At 50.3% G+C, this 27,225-nt stretch overlaps 1 protein-coding gene across 14 annotated transcripts in view; it reads right to left on the bottom strand.

The window, feature by feature from the left end:
* Positions 1-27,225, bottom strand: part of plekha7b (pleckstrin homology domain containing, family A member 7b) — a 71,253-nt gene that overhangs the window by 15,731 nt on the left and 28,297 nt on the right. For 12 of the 14 annotated variants that reach the window (XR_006957644.1, XM_047041309.1, XM_047041310.1 and 9 more), the window contains exons 4-11: positions 21,470-21,553; positions 15,178-15,289; positions 13,056-13,166; positions 11,713-11,785; positions 10,853-10,953; positions 5,825-6,000; positions 3,415-3,831; positions 2,294-2,828 (exon numbers count right to left, since the gene is read on the bottom strand). Coding sequence is in view for 13 of the 14 variants with exons in the window: in XM_047041309.1 (XP_046897265.1) it covers positions 2,294-2,828; positions 3,415-3,831; positions 5,825-6,000; positions 10,853-10,953; positions 11,713-11,785; positions 13,056-13,166; positions 15,178-15,289; positions 21,470-21,553 (1,609 nt within the window). In the remaining variant the exon portion in view is untranslated. Of the gene's footprint in view, positions 1-2,293; positions 2,829-3,414; positions 3,832-5,824; positions 6,001-10,852; positions 10,954-11,712; positions 11,786-13,055; positions 13,167-15,177; positions 15,290-21,469; positions 21,554-26,447; positions 26,826-27,225 lie in introns of those variants that run through there. The other 2 variants (XM_047041319.1, XM_047041320.1) reach the window with 2 other exon arrangements.

Raw genomic sequence — 27,225 nt, 5'->3', positions numbered from 1 at the left:
CAGGAGCCAGCATTACATCATATCAAACAGAATGTAGAATGAAGAACAACATTTCTTCCACGGGTGAAGACAGTTTGTGATGCTGGTAACGATGCTACCATGGAATATTCTCTGCTATGGGCCATTCTGGTAACTCAAGTATCAAACCAAAGTCAAGGCACTGCCTCAGAATCTGTACACAAATGTGTGCACACAGCAGATTCTCTTTCTCAGCGACTCCATTTAGTTTATTCCACCTCCTCTTATTTGAAAGTAGGTGGGCCCCCAGTTTAAGTTGCTGTAGGGCCCGAAAGGTTGGATGTTTTTGCTTATTGCACGGAATTGCCAGGCCTAGGCCTACCACAGAACTGTAAAAGGACACAAACAACAAGAGATTTAATTAACTACACATAAATTATCCCCAACCTGCTTTCTTAAAATAACATTTGTTTGCTACCAGCAAGAGAAGCACTGTGAGCCTTCCCCTTTGAGATTCCCCTGCCACTTGGTTTTTTGCTGTATAATAGGTTTTTTATTTAAATGTGAGATCAGAAGAAAGAGACGGCCGGTTGCTGATGGTTGAGATCCAGTGGAGATGTTTATAGGGTGCTAAGGAGCCCTGGGCTAACTGCATTAGCCCTTGATAACACACACTTTAATGAGTATTCCACAGGGGGCTACAGGGAATCACTCCATAGCGGTACACACTGCAGCCAAAGACACATTATCAGCCTTAAAGATGCTGCATACACCAAAACAAAGTTCATCCGCTGACTAAATTTAGTTTTCCCACAAACCCTTGCTCTTTCGGATGGTCCCCACATACTTGGTCTCCCCCCTCGTTAAAAATAGACATCTTCCTCCCTGATGGATCATAAACCCAGGAAAGGCGTGCTGTTTGAGACGGAGTAATTAGTGAGTCGACGGCAGCGGTCGGGCGATGCGCTGACGGCCGAGCGGGGACGATTTGTTGACATGGCTGAGGCTGGCTGCTGGTGTGGAGGTCTGGCTGCAGGGGGAGATTCTCACATGTGGAGGGTGTGGCTGGGAGCGCACAGGGCGAGGGGGGGAACGTCCCCCACACACACACACACACACACCCTATGTCAGAGCGTGGGGACCGTGTGGTGTGAGGAGGTTGGGAGTTCACACACACACAGACTCAGAGATCACCACCTGTGGAGCCAGTATGGGTGTGGGACTGTGTGAGCAGCTCAACATCAGAGTGTGGGGGGGGGGGGGGGGGGGGGGGGGGAGGAGTTGAAGGCGGACTGCTTCTCAAGCTCAGCTTCCCAAGCTGGGCCCTTCCTCTACTGGTTAACACAGAAAATCGGCTTTTGAGCCAAGAGGAACTAGATCAATCCACTACAAAGGCAATGTCCTCAGACAGTGTGAGAATTCATGTTTTCGGGGATGTTCTGAAACTGTGCAACTTCAAGTTTGCCACTGTCCCACGACCAACTCTTACAGTTATCTACCTTCCGGGGTTGCTTTGAGACTCATGGGGGTTTTCTCACGTTTGTCAAAGAGTGATGCGGCAGAATTAAACATATCCAGTAGTTAAGGTTATCCTCTAAGTTGTACCCACATGTCAACATGTGGGTGCCACAAGAGTGACCTCCGGGATACCTAGGAGACCTGGGGAGCAGACCTACCTGGGGGCAGAACTACCTTCGGGCAAACCTACCTGGGAGCAGACCTACCTGGGGGCAGAACTACCTGGGAGCAGACCTACCTGGGGGCAGGACTACCTGGGGGCAGACCTACCTGGGACACCTGGGGGCAGACCCACCTAGGGGCAGACCTACCTGGGGGCAGACCTACCTGGGAGCAGACCTACCTGGGACACCTGGGGGCAGACCTACCTGGGACACCTGGGGGCAGACCTACCTGGGGGCAGACCTACCTGGGAGCAGACCTACCTGGGACACCTGGGGGCAGACCTACCTGGGACACCTGGGGGCAGACCTACCTGGGGGCAGACCTACCTGGGAGCAGACCTACCTGGGACACCTGGGGGCAGACCTACCTGGGGGCAGACCTACCTGGGGGCAGACCTACCTGGGACACCTAGGGGCAGACCTACCTGGGGGCAGACCTACCTGGGACACCTAGGGGCAGACCTACCTGGGGGCAGACCTACCTGGGACACCTGGGGGCAGACCTACCTGGGGGCAGACCTACCTGGGGGCAGACCTACCTGAGACACCTGGGGGCAGACCTACCTGGGGGCAGACCTACCTGGGGGCAGACCTACCTGAGACACCTGGGGGCAGACCTACCTGGGGGCAGACCTACCTGGGGGCAGACCTACCTGAGACACCTGGGGGCAGACCTGTCTGGGGGAACTGGAGCCTGTGGAGTCTCCCGGAGCCACCTCATCCAGGGGGCGCACCGTCACCCTGTCCGAGGGGGTGTGGGGTCTCCGGGGGGACAGTGGCTTGAAGGCGGGCCCCGCCGGGGGCACCTCACACGGGGAGGGGGGCACGGAGATGGAGCGAGGCATCTCCACGGTCACCCTGAACGAGGCCGTGTCCAGGAAGTCCGGCCCGGCGTAGATGGGCGCAGTGGGGCTGCCATGGCGGAACTGCTGCCGCTGCTGCCACTCGTACAGCTGCCACACCATGCCCTCCTTGGTGGCCACGCGCTCGTCCGTCGACATGCGGAAGTGGCTGAGGCGGTCGTGGGCGTACTTGTAGTCGCTGGGCAGGTCGCGGGGAGCCGGGGGGGAGCCGGCGGCCGAAGGGACGCGGGGGGGCTTTGGCAACGTCTGGTAGGCCTCAAGGGCGCTGGCCTTGGGCTGCGGGGGAGGGGTGCGCCTGGGGAGGTTGTACTCTACTGTGGGGAGGCTGCGAGGAGGACAGAGACAGGCTATCACTAACTGCTGCCCCACAGGAGACCCCTTCATTTAGATCAACACACCCTTAGGATCAAAGTAGGGAGATGATAGTACAGTAGCCTACTGAACAGGTGTTAACACAAGTCGCTCTGGATAAGAGCGTCTGCTAAATGACTAAATGACAATGTGTTACAATTATTTTAAGTGCGCTCAAACAATAACTTGACCACCAAGTTATCACATTAGCCACTAGGTGGAGGTGTTTTCACATGGAGATTTTCCTAGGTATAGAAGAATGGATAAAGTGGTTTACACATTCGACAGCCACAACCCTCCCGCCTCTCGCGCTGCTTCAACACTCAGCACACAGCAACACCCAAACCCAGTGTTTCACCTGCTGCAGACGTTAAACCACCTGCAACCTGCGCTGCAATGCCAGCTCTACGTTAAGCGAGTTGGGTCTGGCAATATGGTAAATCCCTAGCCCTCTCTGGTGGGTAACCATCTTTACAGTTGAAAACCAGGTGTGATGGATTAGTCGCCTGGTCTGAGTGAGGTCAGGTGTTTGAGCGTTGAGGGCAGATGGTCAGACTGACCTCTTGGGGTCTTTCTTCTGAACGTGGACCCAGTGCTCCACCTGAGCCAGGGCCGTCTTCCTCTGCACCTGCTTCTCTGTGTCCGTCCGCGGGACAAAGCCCCTCTTGTACACCACGTTCCCGTTCTGCTCTGGGGGAGGGGCTGCCTGGCCTGGGGGAGGCTGGCTGCTCCTGTGGGAGGGGCCGGGGGCGGAGTCTGGAGACAGCCCGTCCCCCTGGGCCTCCGTGGGCCTCCCCGAGCTGTCCAGAGCGTACGTCTCTTCCTGCCTGTGGGCCAATCGGATGGCATCGTCCGGAGGCTCCTCTCGGTCCGGCCTGTGGAAGCTCTCCAGCTGGGAGGAGCTCTTGTTGACGTTGTTGACGTGATTGGTCTGGGGAACTGCCTGCTGTACAGTTTTTTCTGGTCTCTCCACCTCCCTGTGGAGAAAGGGATGGAGGTGCAAAAAGGAGGGGGGGAACGAGGGAGAGACAGAAGGGGGGAGAGAGGTCATAAAGGATGCCTGAAAACAACAGCAAGACATCACAGCATGTCAACATAACCTTCATGTCAAACTGCAAACTTAAAGTAAATATCCCACTTCGTAGACGTGACTTCATAGGATCAGAGTGGAAACAGTGGGAGAACATGAGCAGTCTATTGTGCAAATTCCAAAAACTATACAGACTGTTTGTGTGTGTGTGTGCGAGTATGTATATATGCACATTACATACTGTTTTAAGGCCCATAGAAGAGAGAACATCTTCAGTGTGGCTTTTAAACAAACACTCATACTGATTCCTTGGTGTTTATTCTAGTTGCTTCCATTTGTCTACAGGCCTGGTACTATACTACTCGCTATAATGGCTGTATGTTTTGTTTTCTGTCCCCTCTCTATTTCCTTCTATAGATTACCTCAGCGAGACAGAACTAATATCACAGACGGTTGGTCAGGAAGGCTCAGACACCTTGAGTGGTGAAGTGTTAAGTACTAAAGTAGTGCCTCTTGTGCCAACTACTCTCCTTGCTCAGGATACAAGACGATGACATATGTTGGTGATCTTGAAACAGGCGGATTACGAATCACCGAGCCGCGGTTAACAAGACACTGTAATTAACCTGGAGTTAACTCTGAATGCAATTTCCCATTTGACTGATAGTCAAACCTACAAACAGGCTGACTCAGCAGAGTTTCTGTAGGGAGGGGTAAGGATGTGTTGAGTATGTTTCAGTGACTTTCTCTCCTACATATTTTCATATTTTCTGAGTGGAGCCGAGTGCGGTGCTTGGCAGAGGAGGCCCACCGAGTCCCTGGTGAATAGACATGACAGCCATTTGGTTTGAAACAAATAGCTGAGGGCTAGCCGATCCATCCAGCACAGTGTTTGGAACAGCTCGGAAGATGGGACTTATAATTCATCAGAAGGCTTCGTGGGACCATCTCTGCTGGGGAGTAATTCATGTGATTCATCATTCCAATGCTAATCGGACCAAAATGAAAAACTCCCTATAAATAAGTATGTGTGTATTCTACTAATGATGTGTATCCTCTGAGGACAACACCCTATTCAAAGAAAATACTCTGAGCACACATGCTGCATGTGATATTCAATAGATCAGATCAAACAAACATGTTTATCCTTCAGACTTCATCTGACTTTAAATACCTCTATTAAAAACCTCGCAGTAACTTAGTAATGTTCTAAGAAGCTGTAGTGATGATGCAACCACTGAAACAGTGAGACGATAAGGACAATGTTGACGACACAAATCCAGATATATACAGTATTCCATGGGCACTTTGCTACTTTGCCCACTAGATGGCGGAGTCTCACAGCGCATAAGACTTCACAGAGCGAAAACGATGCTCTGTACCGGCGCTTTATCGAAGGCTGAGCTTTCAGTGGGAGTGACTATATTCCGTTGTGGCGTCTCATGTTCTGTGTTCTGTCTGGCGTAGAGTGTCTACTGGCCCCGGCTCAGCAGGCAGAAGGCTGGAGCAGCGCTCATCCATACAGGTGCCAGCTGCACCCCTCCCAGCCCCCCAGAACAGGCTCCTGAGGCCAGGCAGGCTGACCGGGGCAGGCCCGTCTGCGTACGACCGAGTCCAGGCTTGGCAAAGCAAACTGAGCGGGACCAAGCCGTGCCAAGGCTAAAACCGTGTTCGGTAAGTAACTCTCCAAAAGCAACTCCCAGAGCTTCTCAGCCCATGTTTGAACAGGTGCGTGGACATCTGAGAGAGAGAAGACCATAGTCCCCACAGCTCTTCCTAGTTTAAGTCCACTTCATTCGAGACGAACGCCTCGGAAAAGCACACAGCTCACCGTCTCGCTGTCCGAGCACTGCAGTGGAGAACTGGGGGGGAACGGAGGAGGTGTTGACGAGGGAACGGTGGCTTTCGGAAATGAAGGCTCATGAAAGGGCCGTGCTGACCTTTTGACGGCGTGACTCTGCATGAGCGCGGCCTGGTTCATGGCTCGGATCCAGCCGTTCATGTCCTCCTGGGTGTCGGCGCTGAAATAGTACGTCCGCATCCCGCCGTGCTCCGCCTGCGAGCCAATCACAGAGTTCTTATTGTAAATGTAGGAGCGCATCCCTGTGTGGCTCGCCTGGGAGAGGAAGAGAGAGAATACCAGAGAGGGAGAGAGAGAGAGAGAGAGAGAGAGAGACCGGATTGGTTGGAGGGTTGGGTTCAGCATTATGACAGCTCCCTCCCAAAGGAAATTGTAATTAAAAACTAACAGCAACGGGGCATGTTAGCTCAAACACCAGCACCAACATGTCTCTTCACCTACAGAAAGAAACCCTACTGTAGCAGTGATGTTACAGTAGTGGATGGTAATACAAAATGAGCAAATCAAAGCCATGGTTCTCCGGGTGCTTGTTAGTGGCACTAAGCAAAAACAGTTGTGTAAGATAAAGCTTTTCATGCAACAGGCTGAATAAAGTAGTATGGGTCTGAGGGCTAAGATTAGACAAGGAGATTTAAATATTCGGTAAAAACAGTAACTTCAATTTCCTGTCAGCATTCCTGACTAGCCATGGTAAATGACATTCAGACAGGCTTTGAGTCGTGGAAAAAAAACCTGCTTCACAATGCTGTAAAGACAAATCACTTATAACATACAGCTCCATACATACATTATACAAACAGAGACAGACAGACAAATAAGAAAACAAACGAAAGAGAGAGACAAACAAAAAGGCATAACTAGAAGAAATGAACAGCATATCACTCCACTCAGCCTGTGTCTTACTTTGTTAGCTGCCATATAGCCTTTAGTTGTTTTTGAGGTCTTGGAGAATGTGTTCTAATGGGCTTCACCTCACCTCCTGGTCCGCTAGTAAAATCTGCACTCACCCTCCTCACCCCCAACACCAACCCCCAGCCCTGACTGCCACCACAAGGCTAATCCCCCCCCCCTCCCTCCCCCGGCCCTGGCCTTGCGGGGGGGCACCCTCGTAACAGACTACCAATTGCCCAACGACCCGATGACTATGCAGCTCAGCAGTTTCTAAAGAGTTCCAAACCCGACTGCTATAGTGCTTAGTCTTGAAGCGAGCCAACCCCACAACACCAAGCCTAACTCTCAGTCCTATGTCCAACCCTCTACCTTATCCTTAACACCCCACTGTCCAACACGGCAGATGATTTCCCACTGCCTAGCTATCCAAGGCCTTGTGTTGTTATATGATCTGGAAGTGTACTACTCCTCCAGTGTTGTGTTCTCGTCATATTCACGTGCATCCTTCAGTCCCTCCTCAAATAAACCTGCCCTTGACCATGAATAGCATCTGCCGTCGGCTTTTCCATCCCTTATCCCCAGTACCAACAACTACCCACACTGAACTGTGAATAGCCTGTCTCTACCAACGGTTGATTGTTTTGCAATGCTACTGGTAGTATTGGACTCAGTCTGTCTGGGTGAGATCTACAGTAATGATCTAACTCGGTGAAGCTGATGACAAAGCATGTTTTGATTGCAGAGTCCTGGATTATGCCGCACGCTGGCCGGACAGGGATCTCTACTGAAGTGCTGAATGGACAGGCTGGCAGCACACAACACCACGCTGTAGCAGGGGGCTCCACGTCAGCGCCAACAGCAACCCAGGATAGCTCCACTATCCACCAACACTGGGATAGCTACATATCTGCTGTCAAACAGGTCTCGTACCTAAAAGGAAACTGTTTTGGGCTTGTTTACTCAGCAAAGTCGGGTGGGCGTACGCACTCTACCGTAGGGAAGTCTAGTCTTAATCTCCTGCGAGGTGATTAACCTATCTGGCTCCCCTGCACTCGGCTCCAGTTTAACAACCACTGTGTGTGTGGAACAGTGCTTCCTCACACAGACACCCGGCAGGGAACTGTACAGATAAACAGCACTTCTGGAGGTTCATTCAGAGTGCAGTGGAACGTTGACAACAGTTCTGGTTATCAACAACAAAAAAACAGCTGTAAAAAGTCAACAGTCTCAGGTCATTCAGATACAAACAGATGGGATTCTTGTTGTGAACAGTACAGACAATGAGGACGATGAACCCTATAGAATGGGAGGTGGAGGCTGAGAGTGCATGGAGGCTGAGAGGACAAGGGTCTGGTTTGTGAGACCCCCCAGTGTCTCACAGCTCCCACGGTGACAACAACATCCTGGGGACTGACATGAGGCGGGCGAGGGACCGATACCGGTGCTGCGAAAGAAAGACTCGGGGCCTCATTTACTAACATTGCGACCGCAGCTTAATCCGCCGCGCCTTTGCCCAATCGCAAATGGCGCACAGCTTATTTCCGCATTTTGCGTGGTATTTATCAAACCAGATCCTTGTCGGGCAATCAGCACCTTACTCAGACTTTTAGTGTTAATTAGCGCGCCGTTAAAAGACAGGAGGAATCGCCTGCATGTTACTGCCACCATGGGTGATTGGAGGAAAAGAAAACAAAGGTTCAGCGAACAGGAGATAGAAATATTGGTTCACAAAGTTACAGCCTCTCTCAAAGCATCTCTTTGCGGCACACACCCACTTTCCCTTATACCCTCCCAGCAGCGGTAATCTGCGTTCTTACTCAAGTGCGCTGCCTTTGTATATATGGTTTTATGTCTTTACCCGCTATTTTACGCCTGAAATGGACGCAATCCTGTTAGTAAATGAGGCCCTCAGTGTCTACCTGTCATCTTTTTATCCAACAACCAATAAGGCTTTGACTGGGACGTCCAATCATTTCAATTCAGAAGTGCTCAGAGGGACTCATGTCTTGTTTCCTCCGGCCAACGTGCACTCAGTATGTCATTAAACAGAAACGGGATAACAGCTCAGCACTGGTATTGTGCATCCCTGATTGGTGCAGCAGAGTCATGCAGGGGTGTCATGCAGGGCTGCAAGACGGATGACCATGGGGGTGAGGACGCGGGCGGGAGATGAATGATGCATCCTTCCTCGTTTGTTGTCCGATGAGACATGACGTGGCAGAAAGCGAGTGACTCACGGATGGGGTGGGCTCAAATACCTATTCATGCAAGGCAGGGAGGAGCCTGTGTGTTTGAGAACAGCCTCCCGGGGAGAGAGACGCTTGCTCCGCCGGCGCACACACCCGGGTCGCCACGGGAGGGAATCGACCAATAGGAAACCAGAGAGACATAGTGAGATGAGCAAACAGAGCAGTACCTGAAAGTCAATGTGGACTCCCTCAAACAGAGAGACACACTGTGGTCAATAGGTCTACACAACCTTGACAGGTTCATAACTAGGAGTCCTCAATGCTAAACTCAGAGATTTCACATTTGTTTAACAATAACATTGTGCTACAGCAAAAGCAGCAAGCTTCGAGGAAGCAGAATATGTACAATGGAAACTGGGCACGAGAAACACGACAGTGCTGCAATGCAGACCAGTACAGTAGAAACACCACGACACCACAGTCAGGGAAGGGAGGCTGAGGGGGAAGTGGGAGTAAAGGAGGGCTGTGTGGGCCTCGTACATGATGTCATAGGGCAGCGTGCCTTTCTGATGGTCTCTTCTTGATAAGAGAGACCATGTCTGAATCCATTGATTTGAACAGGGCTGTACCACAGGAGACACGTCGACCTCTCTAAACAACAAGCAGCTTACACAACTAATGCAGATATAGCACTAACAAAGACTCAACATGTACAGTAGTTGGTGGATACATTTAGCCCTTTCATTGAACTCACTAATGAAACAGGCAGGTATATTGTATCATTTTTTCCCAGAGTTATATGTATAAAAATAGAGAGAGTGAGAGTAAGCGAGACTGAGCGAGAGAGAGAGAGAGAGAGAGAGAGAGAGAGAGAGAGAGAGAGAGAGAGAGAGAGAGAGAGAGAGCTGTGGTGATGGGGGACCTCTTAAATAAAAGGTGGATAATTAGCCAAGCAGTATTGAACCCTGGAAGCACTTGCCCAACGGTAATATACAGCATAGCACACTGTACTCCTAAGGCAGGATAAAGAGCTAGAGAAAAGAGGTTCAATGTATAATTAATATGCCTCTCGGCCCTATCGTCATACAAATTCAATTGTATGTAACGTGAATGCAGAAAATATGTCTTACAGTCAAACGCACACACACACGTACGTATACACTCACAGGGAGGAACACACACAACCAGCACAAAAGAAATATGAAAGGATTGCTGCACGGTGCCCTGAAGTGAGAGCATGAAGCGTTCACGCTGTATTGTTCTTCATAAAGCCTCCTGTGCTCTTGTTCAGGGGGAGATGGATGTGTAAATACCCCCGCTCTACGCCCGAGGACAGGAACACTCCCAGCCTCTGTCAAACGCAACAGACAACCCAGCCCGAACATCTCACTTCTACTCACCACAAACTACTTTATGAAGAGAGACGAGCAACAATTACCAATGTGTTTCTGTCTTTGTGACTAGCTAACGGTACATTAGAACCGATTGTTTCCCGCCGGGAAAGTCTGCTATGGGATTCATCTGAGATCAAACAGCAGCCGACTATCTGATAGCAGGCTGGTTCATCTCTGGGTGCAGACAGAAAAGGGTACTCCAGGGTGGGGTCAATGAAAGGGGAGCAGAGTGTGGACAGGACCAGGCGAGTGAGGCCAGGGCGACTGAGATGAAGATGGGGGAGGGGTTAGGGACGAGGTATCCCACAGCACCAATGGTGAGAATAGAAGCCCGATGATGGACAGGGAAGAAGCGGGGCAACATCCAGAGGAATCCAGACACAGAGTCATCACACCGACACAATAAACAAACAAACCACTGGTGAAGTGAGGGCTTTCTCCACTATTTTGACACTTTTGTTTACTTTATTTTGATCACTTTAGACTATAGTCACACTGAGCCTGCACAAAGTCTGAACAGTGTAGACGGCCATGCTGAAGCAGCAAACTAAGCCAAGGCAGACAGAAGTGGTTTGGGGGAGTGTGTGTGTGTGTGTGGGTGGTGGGGGGAAAGGGGGGGGACTGAGGTCTTACCTTGAAGGCGTACTTGCGGCTGATGTGGTCGTCAGGTTCGACAGGGGCAATGACATAGCTAGGCATGGGAATACTGCCCAAGACCGTCTCCTCTCGACTGTCTGTCTCACACACACACACAACACACACACACACCGTTATTATCATCATAAAATCCTCACAAAACATCAGATTTACATTTATGAGCTGCAATAGATGCTGGCCATTCCATGTGCCCACATAAACAGCAGGTCATAGAGTGTGGATCAGAGCAGGGTTCTGGGGGCTGCAGGGGGGTGAGAGTGGGAGGGAGGGAGGGCTGGTGTAATTGCTGAGACATAATTCAAGGATGATTCAAGGAGAGACTCCCTATGAGGTGGCAGCAGACTTATCTGGCTGTTCACTATGATAAATGGAGAGGTGGTAGGAACGGCTGCCCTGGCAACAACACCATAGATTACATCCCATAATGACACTTAAAGATTATATAGGAGGGAATAATAGAATTCTCTATCTCTGTTAACAGAGAGTACGGCACAAAGAGAGAGAGAGAGAGGTCTGAGAAAAGAAATAGGTCTCTGAAAGACTTTGGGATATAAAGAGAGAGAGACAGACTGGGAGACAGAAATAGACTAAGAGAGAGAGAAAGACAGGGACACTGGCAAAGAGACAAAGAATTGCCCGTGGCGAAACCTTGTCTAATTACAGGGCTGATTGAGAGGTCTAACTCGAGCACCAGGAGACAGTGGAACTTGCATCGAGAGTCTGATCTCATAACCCAATCAATTCACCTTGCGACCATTTTAATTATTCCTAATGACTGTGCCTCCCAAGTTCACACACTGTGTGTTTGGTTGGTGGTGTGCGTGTGTGTCACTCACCTTTGTAATAAAACAAGCAGAAGTCAGACAACACGAACCATTTGCGTTTCCACAGTCTCATTCCTGAGCTGTCCTGCAGGAGCAAAACACAACCGCATTTACATACCGCACCCTCACAACCACTTTACACTTTCATTCATATTTAAATGAAAACCCTTGAACCTGAAATGGACTACTCTTATACACTAAGAACCAGAGGGAAAACACATTAAAACAGACCTTATGCACATTACCGGAATATGATAATTAAATGCCTTCTCTGCATTAGTGTTTCCTTTTCTGTAGCTGCTCTAAGGGGCTGCCTGCTGTTCTACACGAAACACACCACAGGGTCAAAACACACATCACGACCCAGAGTGGATGACGTGGGACTGCCAAGGCCTCCCTCCCTCCCAGTCTCCCTCTCTCCCTCTCCATCCTTATACCCCAATCTCCATCCTCGGTGGAGCTATGCCCACATGCCTGGGGGGGGGGGCATCAGTCAACATGAGCTAATGGTGCGGCGTGGTCCTCTAATCATTCAGGATAAATGGAGCCATCTCTCAGGCCCAGCGCCCCAGTGATGCAGCAGGCATCTGGGGAGCTGTGGGGCACAGGCTGCCCATGATGGGGCATGATGAGTGTCATCTGCCTGCTCATCCAGGCACAGCACACAAGGGTCGTGCACGGGCATCTTTGAAGCTGTGCTGTACACACACACACACACACACACACAGCAGTCTCTGGCTGTGGGCTACTGGCATTAAGTCACACTCTACTGTACAAACACTAAGGACTCGCATTACACACATATACACGTCACCGACGCAATATACCCACTGTTCTGTACTGACAGACGTATAGTTTAGTAGGTATACAGTACAGTGGGTGTAGGTGTATAGTTTAGAAGGTGTATACTTTAGTAGGCTTACAGTTTAGTAGGTATATAGCTTAGAAGGTGTATACTTTAGTAGGCTTACAGTTTAGTAGGTATATAGTACAGTGGGTGTATAGTTTAGAAGGTGTATTAGTTTAGTAGGCTTACAGTTTAGTAGGTATATAGTATAGTAGGTGGGACAGCTGTGGTTCCGGAGGGGACCACAGGGTTGGTGGTTTGATCCCTGGCCCGTCCTGTCCACGTGTCAAAGTGCCCTTGAGCGAGACACAAGACCCCAAGTCGTTCCTGGTGGGCAGGCCAGCGCCTTGCATGGCAGCTCTACCTCCATCAGTGTGTGAGTGTGTGTGTGTGTGTGTGTGAGAATGATTTACCCCAACCTCAGGTGAATGGAATCTACAGGTTCTCAGCCATTGGAGTGCCACTGGGATGCGAGGGCAGCACTCGGAGGAGGGGGGGAGGGGCTCACCTGCTTGTAGAGCCATCCTCGGACCACCACCGGGACGTTGGGGTTCCTCTTGATGGCCTGCTCCCTCTTCCCGAAGCTGTGCACCTTGCCTGCGCTCCTGTGGCCATGTGCCTGGAGCCACACACACACACACACACACACACACACACACACACACACACACACACACACACACACACACAGGTCGTTACAAGCACGCTCTTCCTTAGCTGCTGCTCCACAAACGACACTTGTTCTGGGCTCCTCCCAGGGGCCACTGCTGAGGAGAAGTGAGGGGGAACGAGCTGACAACACCTGCATGCCCACGGTTAGGTATTATTTATAGCCGTCGAAACGAAACACGATTGAAAAGGTAAAGAGGGTAAGTTTAAATGCTGTAATGACAACCAATGTACAGGTGAATTCACTTCCTTATGGCTCGGTTCAAACCCGTTCAGGTCATATTACAGACAGTAGACATGATTGATGTTCCCTTTCTCCATAAAGTCATGACTGGAACAGGTTGATCTGCTCTAAGTCTCAACTCATCCAAACCTATCACTCCATCTGCCGGACCCAGAAGGAAACTGAGAACGGTGCATCGTAGCAACTGTTCTAACTGGAACATGATTCATCAGGGGTCACATGATGTCACTTCCCCCTTGCAGGTAAAAGTGAGCTAAACCGAAACAATCTAAGGCATAGAAATAGATATATAAATAGATATGTCATTGATTCATTCCCTATGGAAACTTGCAGAAATGAATTGCAGCCAGACTCACTACACGCAAATACAGACAATAAACCCGATAACCAAGCTCAAATCTAACCTTCAAAATGATTTTCTAATTAACGTCCCCATTATACTGTCCTGTAGAAGTCTAAATGAATTCATATCTGATGCCCACTGTTCACAGTCAACTTCCTGTCCCTTGTGCCTTGTGACAAGAGCACCAAATGGAACCAGGTAATACAAGCTCAAGCAATTATACCGCTTTCACATGAGTTGGCACTGAGGATGACTGAGTGTTTTTCAATCATGTAGCGTGTGCCTCTCTGCATGACATGATTGTCACCTCTGCTAGCGGCCCACACCTTGAAGTGAAAAATGATGAAGTGTTGTGAAAGAGTGCTCATAAGCGGCTGGTGAGAGCTGGCTCCTATCAGGGACCTGGACCTGGACGGGAGTTCTGAGTCACTGCCGCCGTGACGGGCTGGGCCATAACATGTTGGAGAGGGCAGACAGGGAGATGGATGAAAGGGCTCGACGTTAGTGCGAGTGAAACGACGCGTGCTGTTGTTTATGAATGCGAAGGGGCCGCTGTTAGGTATAGTGTGGCTCCGCGATGGGAGACGTGTCGTTTGAGAAGGCTAGTGTGTTGAAGGGTTGGCTGGTGAGCAGGTTGGGGCCTCGTTGGGAAGGCCTGATGGTGTACGGAGGTGTGTGTTGGGTGGAAAGGCGGTGGTGGTGGTGGGGGTGACAGGGTATTAGCTGCTGGATTTGCTGTTGATGGGGTTGCCATTTTGCTCCTGCCAGACTTGATTGATTTGTATGGGACTGATCATTTGATGCTGATAGTGGACTGTCAGTCAGACTACCAGACAGTGTGTTTGTGGCTAGCTGGCTAGCTGGCTGGCTGGATGGATGACCCGTGTTCTTCCAAGGCACAGAGCAGAACACAGCAGATAAGGCGAGGCAGCGAAGCAGAACAACACTTTCAATCCTCAAAGCAGCCTACTGCAAATATGAAGGAGACAAGTGCATCTTCTAGCCCTGTAGTGTTAGTCACACCTGAGGTTCTAGAACCTCCAATTATTTCCACCACCTTCTAGCAGTGCTTTACCAGTCTATCAACATAGCGTGTGACAGATGCAAACGCTGCACCTAAGTCCAACCAACCGCTGAGGTCCTTGATTGAGTTTCCTTAGGGCGTAAAAAATCACTATCCATTTACACGGTCCAGCCATTCATCTAAATGAGAGACTGTTCACAGGCAGATCAAACCAATTTGGCCAGTGTAGGTATAAGGGGGCCCCAATGAAGCCTTAAGAATACAATATCAATCTTGGTGCTTTACAGCCCAAACATGGGCCCAATTACTGTACAAACAAATTAGACAACACGAGAGAGGTGTCCGCTCACCTTAGACGCTGAGATGGTGTCCACTACCGTTGAGGTCACAGCCGTGGAGGACTCGCTGACCATGCTAGGGGGTCTCTGATTGGCCGGTGGCTTGGACATGCGTGATTCTAACCTGCAAGGAATAAATGAAGTGGTATCATGACGTCGAGCAGTGTGAGCACAGTCCAGAACAATCCAACCCACAATCACAACACACAAGACAATGCAGAACAGTGCAGCCGGTGGAACTCTTGGCAAGACTCTACTGAAGGGAGGATATGACAACGTCCTGTCACTGCTATGGTCCCAGTAACAGCCAATGCCTGTGCAGGCCCTCATGGAGCACTTACCCTGAGGCTGGTATGTCTTGTTTCATAAGAGGACAGGGCATGACAAAGACTCGCTCCTAATTCAGGCAAACACCCATTCAAAGAGTGTAAGAGAAGACCGCCTGGTACACTCCCTATGATATCCACTTTCACTCTCAGTTAGAACCTTACACCAACACCGGACTCCCACACACACACACACACACACACACACACACACACACACACACACACACACACACGCTGGTTGGTGTAGGAGGGTCCCTCCCCTCAGGGTGTGTTCCGACCCTCTAGACAGCAGCACCATACTGTAACAGTCCCATCAAGCACATAACACACGCCACACACTCCTCTGAGAGCACTCAGGCCTTTCCACATTACACCTCACACTTCCTCATGACATCAGCACATTGTTGTTATGGAACCAGGAAGGGGGGGGGGATACAATGTGTTCCAGCTCACTGACACCGATTCCCAATCAAATGGCAGCCTGTTCTGTAATAAAGGTCCTTTCATCTGGACAAAACTCTCCTCGTGCCTGGTGCTAAGTACCCGGTAAGGACATTCCATTCCAGTTCAAGAGCAGCAAGGTGGCTTCACTCCACGCCCACCCCCTGTCTCCTCCCTCCCACCTACCCAAAGGAGAAGCAGCGATCTAAGGTGGTACTGTAATGGAGGATGCAGCAGCCAGCAGCTGCAGGTCATAGTCACACTGCTCTGGGCTCCAGTATATATTGGGTGCTGGGCATGGTGACGCCTGGGGTAGAGAGAGAGACAGAGAGAGAGAAAGAGAGAGAGATAGAGAGACAGAGAAGAGGGGAGTGAAGCTATCATGCTGCTGAGAGAAAGGGAGAGGAGAGAAAAGAGAAAAGAGAGCGAGAGCGAGAGCGAGAGCGAGAGCGAGAGCGAGAGCGAGAGCGAGAGCGAGAGCGAGAGCGAGAGCGAGAGCGAGAGCGAGAGCGAGAGCGAGAGCGAGAGCGAGAGAGAGAACTGTAAACCCAGGTCTTAGTGAAGCCTGTTTGGCTTCTGTTTGGCTTCTCTAATGAAGTTCAGAAGACTGAAGGAGGGACCCGGGACAGGGTTGTCTCCCCAGCCCTGCTATGTGGGAAATGAGCTGCTTATTAAATGAACCATTTAGCCAGATCATCCATACCGGGAGACATAGGCTGGCAAATAATGAGTTTAATCACAAATGAAAAGCAGTGGGGCGCCAGGGCTCCTCCCTAATCCCTCCCTCTGATCTGAGACATGTCCGTCTCTCAGTCAATGAAACCACAACACAGTCACACCCAAAAAGAGGCACACAGTCAATCCCATATTGTCGACTCTCTGATGCTGTCATCATAAATAAGGATCTGACTGAATAAGAATAGAATGACTGAACGCCGTGAGAGACATGGGAGACTGGGAGAAGTCAAGTCCAAATGAAAAGGCGTGCATGTGTTTGGGAGCGTATCGTAGTAAAGGGTTCTCTCTTACCATCCGTTATCGAAAGTCAACGGCAACCGTCGGCTCAAAAGTTGATTTATGTGGGTGTGCTGACACAACACACTGTTGATGATGTCACCATGGCAACTTGGAGCAGTGTGTGTGTGTGTGTGTGAGATATATGAAGGGTGAGGAGGTTGTGTGAGACGGGTGCTTTATCTGGAGCCTGTGTGGATCGACTCATGCCCACACACACACACACACACACACACACTCTCTTCACGCCTGCTCGAGACCCAGGGGCCCTTGTTACGGTCTGCACTGTACATGCTACAGGAACACTGAACACCTTTCAAGGAAACAAGCATCCCTTCCTAGTGAGACACAGGAGACACCAGCAGATACAACGACACACCGCATCCCCCTGGAAAACCCTGCAGGCTACGGAGGGTTTTTAGTCCAGAACCAGTCAGTCCAGAACTCTCCGGGCTGAATAAGAACCATGCAGGGATCTGAGGGAGGGTCTGCACTGAACTGATGCAGGCTGGGAGACTGGGCATGATGGGATAGAGCAGGACATTTATGTTACTACGTTTTAGATTCAGTTTTTGGAGTAAAAGATTATATTTATATAAATGGGATAACAACTCTAGTTCCTCCACCACCCATGATAGTAAGTATGAGTTCAAGTCAGAGGATATGAGGACGGTGGCTGAAAGCATGTCTGCCATAGCAGCTGATGCAAGATAAAATACATTGTGGAATATGGATAGATTAGAATGTATCACATGGATGGTAGATGTTATGTATATGTTAGGGTTATGGGCTGTACTTTGTCACTCCTAGTACGTACTAACAGGTGAGTTCTTGGCTCAGCAGTGGGAGGGGTAGGGAGATACGACAGGCTGGAGGATCAGCCTGGAGCTGCTGTCTCACTGTCGGGCCTGTATGTCAAACTGACAACAGCACAAGGACAGTGATGGAATCTGAACTTTTAGGATGACACTTGTTAACCACGATGATCTGATGAAATCAGAATGTACGGGGGTGGAGCAAGAAGTGCTGTGGAAATGAAATCCTCTGACTGTGTGTGTGTGTGTGTGTATGGTGCTTTACCCAAGGCCTCAAAGAAGCAGACAGCCATGAAAGTGACGCCAACACACAGTCACACAGGCACATCCATCCACATATGCTTGATATCACTCCCAGAACAGCAGCCAGCCCATGATATCAGCTAGAGACTATCTCTGAGAGACACACACCACACAAGGTGAGCTGGGACGTGCTGTTCCCCACAAACCAAATAAACCGAGGCCTCTTGAACATGGAGAAGAATCCAGAGAATGGAAAAACAGGACGATTGTTATTGGCTCCAAAAGAAAAAAACACTGTTGGACTTGTGTAAGGTTGTGTAAAATAGAGACCGGCAGACTGTATACAGAGAATACAGTTCCTCAGAAGAAGAGCAAGCGTCCAATGGGAAGCTGCGTCTCACTTCCCCTGGTGAAACCACCACCTCTGGACTCCAGCATTGTTCCATCTAGGGATGAAAGAAGCTCCAACTGTGTCCTGTTTTTTCCTGTCCCGAACAGGCCTGGCCTCGGACGATCAGAGAGGTGCTGGGGCGGTCTTCAGCTACCAGAGGCCAGGGCAGGCCGGGGGGGGAGAAAAAAACGAGCCAGAGGAACAATGGAGGTGAATGCGAAAGGAGGTGGAAAACTCCAGTGGAACAAAACAAGCACACCAGGCCAGCCTGCTCACGGGACACTCCCCCTGCACCCAGGGAGTCAGCGGGGTTTATTGGCGGCTATCATTTTGTTTACCTTCACTGTCTTTTCAACTGGTTCCAGGGAGATTTGCAGAGGGATGCGGAGGACAGGAGCCATATTTCACATCAGAGATATGCAGGATGGCAGGGGGCGAGGGAGCCGGGCAGGGGAGGAGGAGGGGAGAGGTCCAGGCCCTCGGCCAACAGGGTTACCATCTGAGAGAGATGGCTTACTCCCTGCAAGCACTGCAGAGCCAGCACGAGCATAACCCCAGTCTTAGGCCGATACCCAGTCATAGACCTAGCCCCAGCCCCAGGTACACACTAGACATTTCATTTAATAACAGCCATTCATTCTGTACTTGCAAACAGCTTTTGCTCTTAACCAGGCCATAACTCTCATTTAAGGGAAACATGATAAATTATCCTACATTTAATAGGATACACTGCCTTTTCTCTCTCCCTCTCTCTCTCTCTTTCTCTCTCCCTCTCCCTCTCTCTTTCTCTCCCCCCCCCCCTCTCAGGGGTCGAAAGATTACCTGCTCCTAACCCTGGAGGCTCTGACACTGAAATCAATAGTGACCCCAGATCAATACCAAGGCTCCACCTCAGGATCACTCTGGTCCAGGTGGATTAGAGCACTTACTTGTGATCCTCTTGCTCCAATAGTTCTTCCTTGTGTATCCGTTACAGGATATGATGTAGGAGTCACCTAAGCTTAACTTTAACTAACTCCCCATTGCTGTGTACAGTGTAGGAGAGAGAGGAAGAGAGAGACAGAGAGAGCGAGCGAGCGAGCGAGCGAGAGAGAGAGAGAGAGAGAGAGAGAGAGAGAGAGAGAGAGAGAGAGAGAGAGAGAGAGACAAGCAAAGTTGAGGGGGGGAAACCTACTTTCCCATCTAGATCTGGGTCTCAGATGAGTGTAATCCACACCCGTGCTGCCATGGCAACCGGCAGTAACAGTCAGCTCTCGTCGTCAGCCTACTCTAGGCAGGGCAACTCTTCCCTGCATAGCGCACATGCTTTACCCAGAATGCAGCAGAGAGCACAGCTGTGACACTCCCAGCCCAAATCCCAATCTAGAGGAGGAGAGCGATGAGGGGACACACAGATATGGTAGGGGACAGAGGGACTGTGTCAGGAGACATTGACCCTGGATATAAATAGCGAGTTAAAACAGCCGTCCGACCCTCAAAGTAGTCGATAAGTCCTGCTCCTTTAGAGCTCTTTGCCCCTGTAGACCCTCAGGCATCCACCCATGAAATGAGGAATGCCAAGGGGAGATCATTGTCGTGCTCCAGAGTCAGGTCGGGGGCGGAGGTGTCTTGGGGGGTGGGCACCAGTTGGAGGGGCTTGAAGTGAACCCACTGCAGGGGGCTGATGGTGAAAGGAACTCCTGCTCCTGGTTGTTCCATTCGGAACTTTAGGTTCCTCATAAATCATAAAATCACTTCCCACTGTCTATGGTTTTTGCTTAAGTGTGTCGGTGTGTGTACCGTATGAGTGTATATGGGTGTGTGTGGGTGTGTGTACCGTATGAGTGTATATGTGTGTGTGTGGGTGTGTGTACCGTATGAGTGTATATGGGTGTGTGTGGGTGCGTGTGCGTATGAGTGTGAATGTATGGGAACATGCTTAGGGAGGACTAACGGTAATATAGAATGAATCAGCCGTTGTTCATGACAAGAACATGGGATGTCAATGTTCTCTCCACGCGTACAAGAGATTCAAGACGAAACAGGGAGTATCAACAGTGTAGCCCGGTACCACAGGGTAATAGAGAGATGATGTTACTTTCGAGAATGTGCTCATCTGGGGATATCTAACTTTCGACGGCGGCCCTGATTGTTCACAAATCCCCTGGCTCAACCTCAGTGCACCGGGGATGAAGGAGAGAGTTAGAGAAGCCAGAGGAGACAGGAATAACAATCTGTTCTCTAAATCAGCTTTCATACACAGCTTGAGCAACACACCATTGACATTCACCTGCTCCTCTGCACTATTAACTGTGTTTATGAGCTATGGCAGCTATGTGCTCCCATGCCTTCATAACAGGAGCTTAAACATGAAACGACACCTGTCGTAAACATGCATCGCGGCGCGTCGACTGCTTTTACACCTGCAGTGCATGACGTGGGAAATGACTGAGGAACGACCCGGTTTAGTCCAGCTGCTACGGAACTCCAGGAACTACAGATTTATGCCTGCTGGCTCGCCATGCCAACAGTCAAAGGCATCTGTGAATGATAGTTGGCTCATTACCATACATTCAATTAAGGTAATAACTTTTAAGAAAATAACTTTAAAAGTCCCAAGACTGGGTGTGGGATGGCCGATGATAAAAGCAGTTAGGAACAGATGGCGGCCATGAATAAATCTATTTCATTGAGAGATAGAAATGGACATCTTTTAGTGTCATTACCGGGCTGATTAGTGTTCATTCTTCTGATTGTGAGTTAATGGAATGTCTATTCCCAGGCCCTGCCTGTCTGTTACCCTGCTTCCTCATAGCTCTGACAAGAGAGAGAGAGAGAGAGAGGGAGAGGGAGAGGGAGAGGGACATTGACCCAGGTGTCGTACCCTGCTTCCTCATAGCTCTGACAAGAGAGAGAGAGAGAGAGAGAGAGAGAGAGAGGGAAGGAGAGAGAGGGAAGGAGAGAGAGGGAAAGAGAGAGAGGGGAAAATCTATTTCCATCTGCTGACACGATGACCTTGAACCACCCCGCAGTGCTAATACAAGACTGAATTAAGACAGCCTTTCCAAAGACGACAAAGGAGGAACACTCACTGGTCCTGGAGGGTGTATTCTGTGTTTTCCGAAGATATCTGGCCCGTCACAGGGTGCCGGAACGACGCGGCTCTCTGGTTGTGGCTGTGAGAGTCAGAGAGAGGTGAAGAGACAAGGAAGACAAGGAGTGGAGAAGGAGGGAGAAAACTAAATTAGTATCAAGTCATCAATCATTATATTTCTGCTTGAAGGCTTCCCCCCTTGGCTGAGTGTTGCCTCTGGCAGAGGCTCCATTCGACAGGAACACACATTCTCCAACTCCCAGCCTATCACTGCATGTGTGCTGGGTAGGTAGGTGGGTAGGTAGGTAGTCCTGTAGCCAGGCCAAGGCAGAAGCTCATATTATTTCACACAAAACGTGAGGCTCAGCACAGTTCCTGGCCTCGCTCACCACCAGGCTTTATTGATTTCAATTACATTGGGGTCATTCATCGCTTTAACTAGAGCATTAAAGCCTTTTCTCTGTCGTGGGATAAAATAAGAGAGCGACAGGGGGGGGGGGCAAACATTGTCAGGGGGGAGAATGACGGATGACTCCGCGATGTGGTCACTCTTAACCGTCCCATCAATTGATGTTTCTTGCTTTCTTTTTTTAAATCACGAGGCTTTGCTGGACAGTCCCCACGGTTGTCGGAGAGAGTGATGGTCTCTGCTTCAGGGAAGGTGAGCTGGACTGGAAGATCAGTGGAGCGGACTAGCATTATGCTTCCATGTTTTGTCCAACACGGTTCCAGAACAGTCAGTCTAACTCAATGACACTGACTGACTGAAGGCTTGATTTGTTGACTGATTTGACTGACAAACTTGGCTGACTGACTTGACTGAAAAGTAACGTCTGTCTCTTTAGGCTTTACCAGCCAGCCTCCAGTGCTTTGCACCCAAGAGAGGGTCACCATAGTAGCGATCTCTCCCTGTCCCTTCCACATACACTGTAACATACCACGGCAATCCTGTTCTCACAGCACACTGTCACATTCAACAACATCACAACGCCAGTCCAGTCACCGTGGATACAGACCCAACCAAAAAACAACCAAATGAATGATGCAGGGCACTGATAGGTCTATTAATACGTCAATTAGCGTGGTTGGGCAAGGTAGAAGTCCCATATGTGTGTGAAGTCAGATGAACGATAATGAATTAATTGAATTACAAGATGAATCACTCTTTACCTCTCTAATGCAATAGTTTATGCTTCCTTTCACTTGACTTCAGCAGACACAGCACATTTGGCACGAAATGTCTAAACATGACAATGAGAACACACAGCTTTATCTGACATTGATCGTGTGTCAGATGTTGCGGTACTGTTGCATAGCGGTATCTGAGAGGGGCGAAGGACTACAGCGGACTTAGAGGGAGAGAGGATCCAAACAGTGTGAAATATTGCTCATTCTGCTGTAATCCTCTGTGTCAACACAGGCCATGATGCAAATTGGCAAGCAGTGTCAAAAGAGAGAGAACAGCTGCTCTCTCTCTCTCTCTCTCTCTCTCTCTCTCTTTCTCTCTCTCTCTCATTCTGTAGCTTAGACCTAATAGCAGCAAACTCTCCTTCTTCAGTCAATTCTTTGCTCTCCATATGATATGTCATTAATAAAGCGATGAGGGGGATTCCGAGGCGTGTGTGGAGACGTGAGAGTCAGTCCCAGGTTGGGGCTGAGTGATCTAAGCAGGAGGGTGTCAGATGGATGTCCTGCAGGGGACTGTCCTCTGTCTGTCTGTGCTCTACCTCAGCCCTCTCTGCACTCTTTACTCAGGCATCGCCATGCAGAGGGCAGGCCCATCACTCTGGGGCTGGGGCAGGGGCTGGGGCAGAGGCTGAGGCAGAGGTTGGGGCAGGGGCTGGGGGAGAGGCTGGGGCAGGGGCTGGGGAGAGGTTGTGGGAGAGGCTGGGGCAGGGGCAGAGGCTGGGGCAGAGGCTGGGGGAGAGGTTGGGGCTGGGGCAGAAGCTGGAGCAGGGGCAGAGGCTGGGGCAGAGGTTGGGGCTGGGGCAGAAGCTGGGGCAGAAGCTGGGGCTTGAAAGGACAGATCTGAAGGGTTGCTGCAGGAGTCCACTTGGAGGGAGCCATACCACTCCCGCAGTCTTCTGTACCCATGTTTAATATACTCTGCTGGCTCCAACCCCCCCCCCCCCGCCCACACCCAACAGACACACTTCCCTTCCTCTCTAGCACACACACTACTTTCCCCTCGCACACTGACTCATCCTGGCGTTGACTGAATAGTAATACCACTGGTAAACAATGTGTTGCCCGAAGGACAGCTATCTGCAGGCGGCCAGCCCAGCCTTGCTGCAGGAGGCTCCAGCCCAGCCTTGCTGCAGGAGGCTCCAGCCCAGCCTTGCTGCAGGAGGCTCCAGACCAGCCTTGCTGCAGGAGGCTCCAGACCAGCCTTGCTGCAGGAGGCTCCAGCCCAGCCTTGCTGCAGGAGGCTCCAGCCCAGCCTTGCTGCAGGAGGCTCCAGACCAGCCTTGCTGCAGGAGGCTCCAGACCAGCCTTGCTGCAGGAGGCTCCAGACCAGCCTTGCTGCAGGAGACTCCAGACCAGCCTTGCTGCAGGAGGCTCCAGACCAGCCTTGCTGCAGGAGACTCCAGACCAGCCTTGCTGCAGGAGGCTCCAGACCAGCCTTGCTGCAGGAGGCTCCAGCCCCACTGCAGCATGGCGCTGCACACGCCGGGGCTGAACCCATCAGCGGGCTCACACAGATTTACAGGCTGACATGTTTCCAAAAGTTCACAGGACGCGTGGGAGACGAGCCCAGAGAGAGGACAGAGAGAGCCCTTTCTGCACACGTGCGGAGGCGCGCACACAGGCGGCACTATGGCTCCGTCCCGGGCTCTGTTCCCACTAGCAGCGTGTGATTCGCTGAGCAGGACCCACACAGCGGCCACTCTCGCTGAGCTCCCCTGTTCATTAGGAAGCCGCATTCTTAGCTCCTTTTGTTTTAGTCCACATTACTTCTGAACTACTTGTCACGGAATTCACCGCGTTCCCACTTTGTGAACAAACTGGTGGAGGGCGGCACAGTGGCTGTTTGTTGGACCTGGCTACGCATGCAGGATTGATACATACAGGCTTTCACCCTGGACCACGGGTTCGCTTCAAACGAAACAGTCTGCAGATACACAAACTATTTATCTGGATACACTGTCTCTTAGAGACGTCTAATAATCGTGCACTACGTTTCTTGTCGGTTAGGAATGTCTATGTGCATTAAATATGACTTCATAAAAAAAAACGAAAAAATTAATGAACGAGGAGCCCAAACTGAGATCCAGAGTAAACTACTAACCCTTCAGTCACTGAGGGGGACTGTCACAGCTCCTGACTAACAGCTCTGTCTTTGATTACCAAAACATGATATCTTCCACTATATGGGTATCACGCTCAAACACACACACACACACACACACACACACACACACACAGAGACACATCTGCTGTAGAGAGCAGCATGTGTTAAACAGTCATTACCACACTTGACTATATGCACTACGGTCCAGAATTGACACGGTAAACATGTTTTATGTTGTGATGTATTCAGCATGCCCAGTCCATTCCTCAGGTCCCTCATATTGTTAGCTTCATCTGTGTTCTCTGCATATCCTGGTGTGACTATGCCTACTGGTGATGCAATGTTGTGGGAAAATTCTAGAAAGGGTCCAAGCGTGATGCATGTAGCAAAACATTCCTTGGTGAGACCGGTCTCGTCCCCAGCGGGTACTCCCTAACACGTCTTCAGTAGACACCTACACACTGGGCTGCAGGTCAAGTGGAGAGTGCATTTCCTTTAGGGTCTGATAAGAAGCAGAGAGCCAGATTGACAGGGCTTACTACAGTCCTGCCTCAGGATATATGTGTGTGTGTGTGTCTGTGTGTGTGTGTTTACATTAAGGCTTCACCTCTGTCAGGCAGGCCTAACTCAGAGAGAAGGGAGGATCTGTTTAGACAGTTCTAGAAAACTGGGGATGTTTTCTATGTGGTCTCTGTCAGAACCCCAGAGAAGCGCCAAGTCGTTTCCTATCTTGTTTTGACAGATTCCATCCATTTCTTTGGATTTATGTCCTGGGATTTCATATAGACTCAGATGAGTTCAGTGCCCCCCTCAAGCACATCACCCAGCTATTTCCTGGGTTTACACAGCTTTTATCAAACACTCACGCATACGCTCAAAACCCCTTTCTCTCACTCTTTGACTTTCGCAATCTCCCTCTCTCTGCTGAACAAACGCCGTTTGTAGGGAGTCCAAGGTCTACCTCGGCACGCCATACCAGCAAAACAAGCGGCTCAATGTAATTCCTGTTCCTATGGAGGATAAGCTAAGGCTGGCAGCATGGGCACACAGGTTCATAGCCCAGGACTCTGCTCCAATCACCTCCACTCACACACACGCAGACACTCACACAAGACATAGACACATAGGGTTGGGTATCGTTTGGATTGATACGATTCCGATGCCGAACCGCTACTTTTAAAACAATTCTGAGTCACCTAACACACAACTACAATAATTCAACAATAAATAACAGTTACACTATTAACAAGTAACAACGAAAATAAATGTCGAGTTGGTATGCTAACTAAACCAGCTTCAAACTTCAGCAGTTCTTTTGCAGAAAAATGACCATATTTTCCTTCTCTGGCAAGATACGACACCTCTCCTGACTTAAACTCTCAGATATTGTCGAAGAGGCCTGTACACACAGGTATGAGTTTGACAGGGCAGACAAATTGGGGAGGCTGTCCAGGGACCAGGGACTGAGGTTGAGGCACACTACGACTCCCCAATGCACATCCAAGACTAGGAACACGCTACTCTCTCTCTCTCTCTCCTCAGTTTACACTTTCTCTTCTGCACCCCAAAGTACCGGTCTCACCACCTACTCAAGCCAAATGGATACTCTCCTAAAACAAACTTCCTTGTCTAAACTTTTCGGCAGTTACCACTTTTGCTTCCCTCATGACACCTGGAGTCTCACCTGTAGTCACGGTAGATTATCTACTTCCTCCTAGTCTGAGACTCACGCCCCAGGTCGCAGCAGTAATCCTCCTGGTGTTCTGGGGAGCAGAAATGGGGGGTCTCATGGCAGCTGGGATCCAAGCGGAGCGAGGGAGGGAGGGAAGGAGGGATGAAAGCAAGGAAACTCGATATCTTCTGGCCCCCCTCTGGAGACCTCGTCTGTCTCCTGAAGTTTCCCCTCAGCGCTCGGCTACGCTAACAAGAGCAGAGCACTATCAGTCCCCACAGCAGATCAGAGATCTCCCTGGCTCTCACAGTCAGCACACAGCTCTGCTGAAGAGGAACGCCTCAGTGCTTATCTGATCCTCCTCCCTCTGCTATTCTCTCTCTCTCTCCCGCCCTCCCCTGCCTTACTCGTTCACTAACCCCCCCTCCTACTCGTATCTTTCTGTGGCTCTCTCTCTCTCTCTTTCACACACACAAACACCTCTCTCATTCGCTCTTTTCGTCTGTGCCAGTGTTGTTTTGGGAGAGGTAGACGCTGTGCTGGAAAGAGGATGTCAATTAACAGCTGAGGGCGAGGGTGGAGCTCTCACTGAGCACAAAAACCTTGACCTACGACCTCTGGCTAGACCTACACACTCCTCACCTCGCAGGGTGTCCATCCTGTAAGGTTCCTGCTAGGTCAGGTTGAAATATGGCCTGGGAATATGGTACGTATTAGTCATATCCTAGGGTTACATTCTTCTACCTCAGTGTTATTGTCGGTTTGATACCATTTGTGCTCTCTGAGTTTC

The sequence above is a fragment of the Hypomesus transpacificus genome, chromosome 19 (assembly GCF_021917145.1).
Source record: "Hypomesus transpacificus isolate Combined female chromosome 19, fHypTra1, whole genome shotgun sequence".
NCBI classification, from domain to species: Eukaryota; Metazoa; Chordata; class Actinopteri; order Osmeriformes; family Osmeridae; genus Hypomesus; species Hypomesus transpacificus.
Note: the sequence above shows the minus strand (reverse complement) of the source record. Positions and strands in the feature narration are given on the sequence as shown.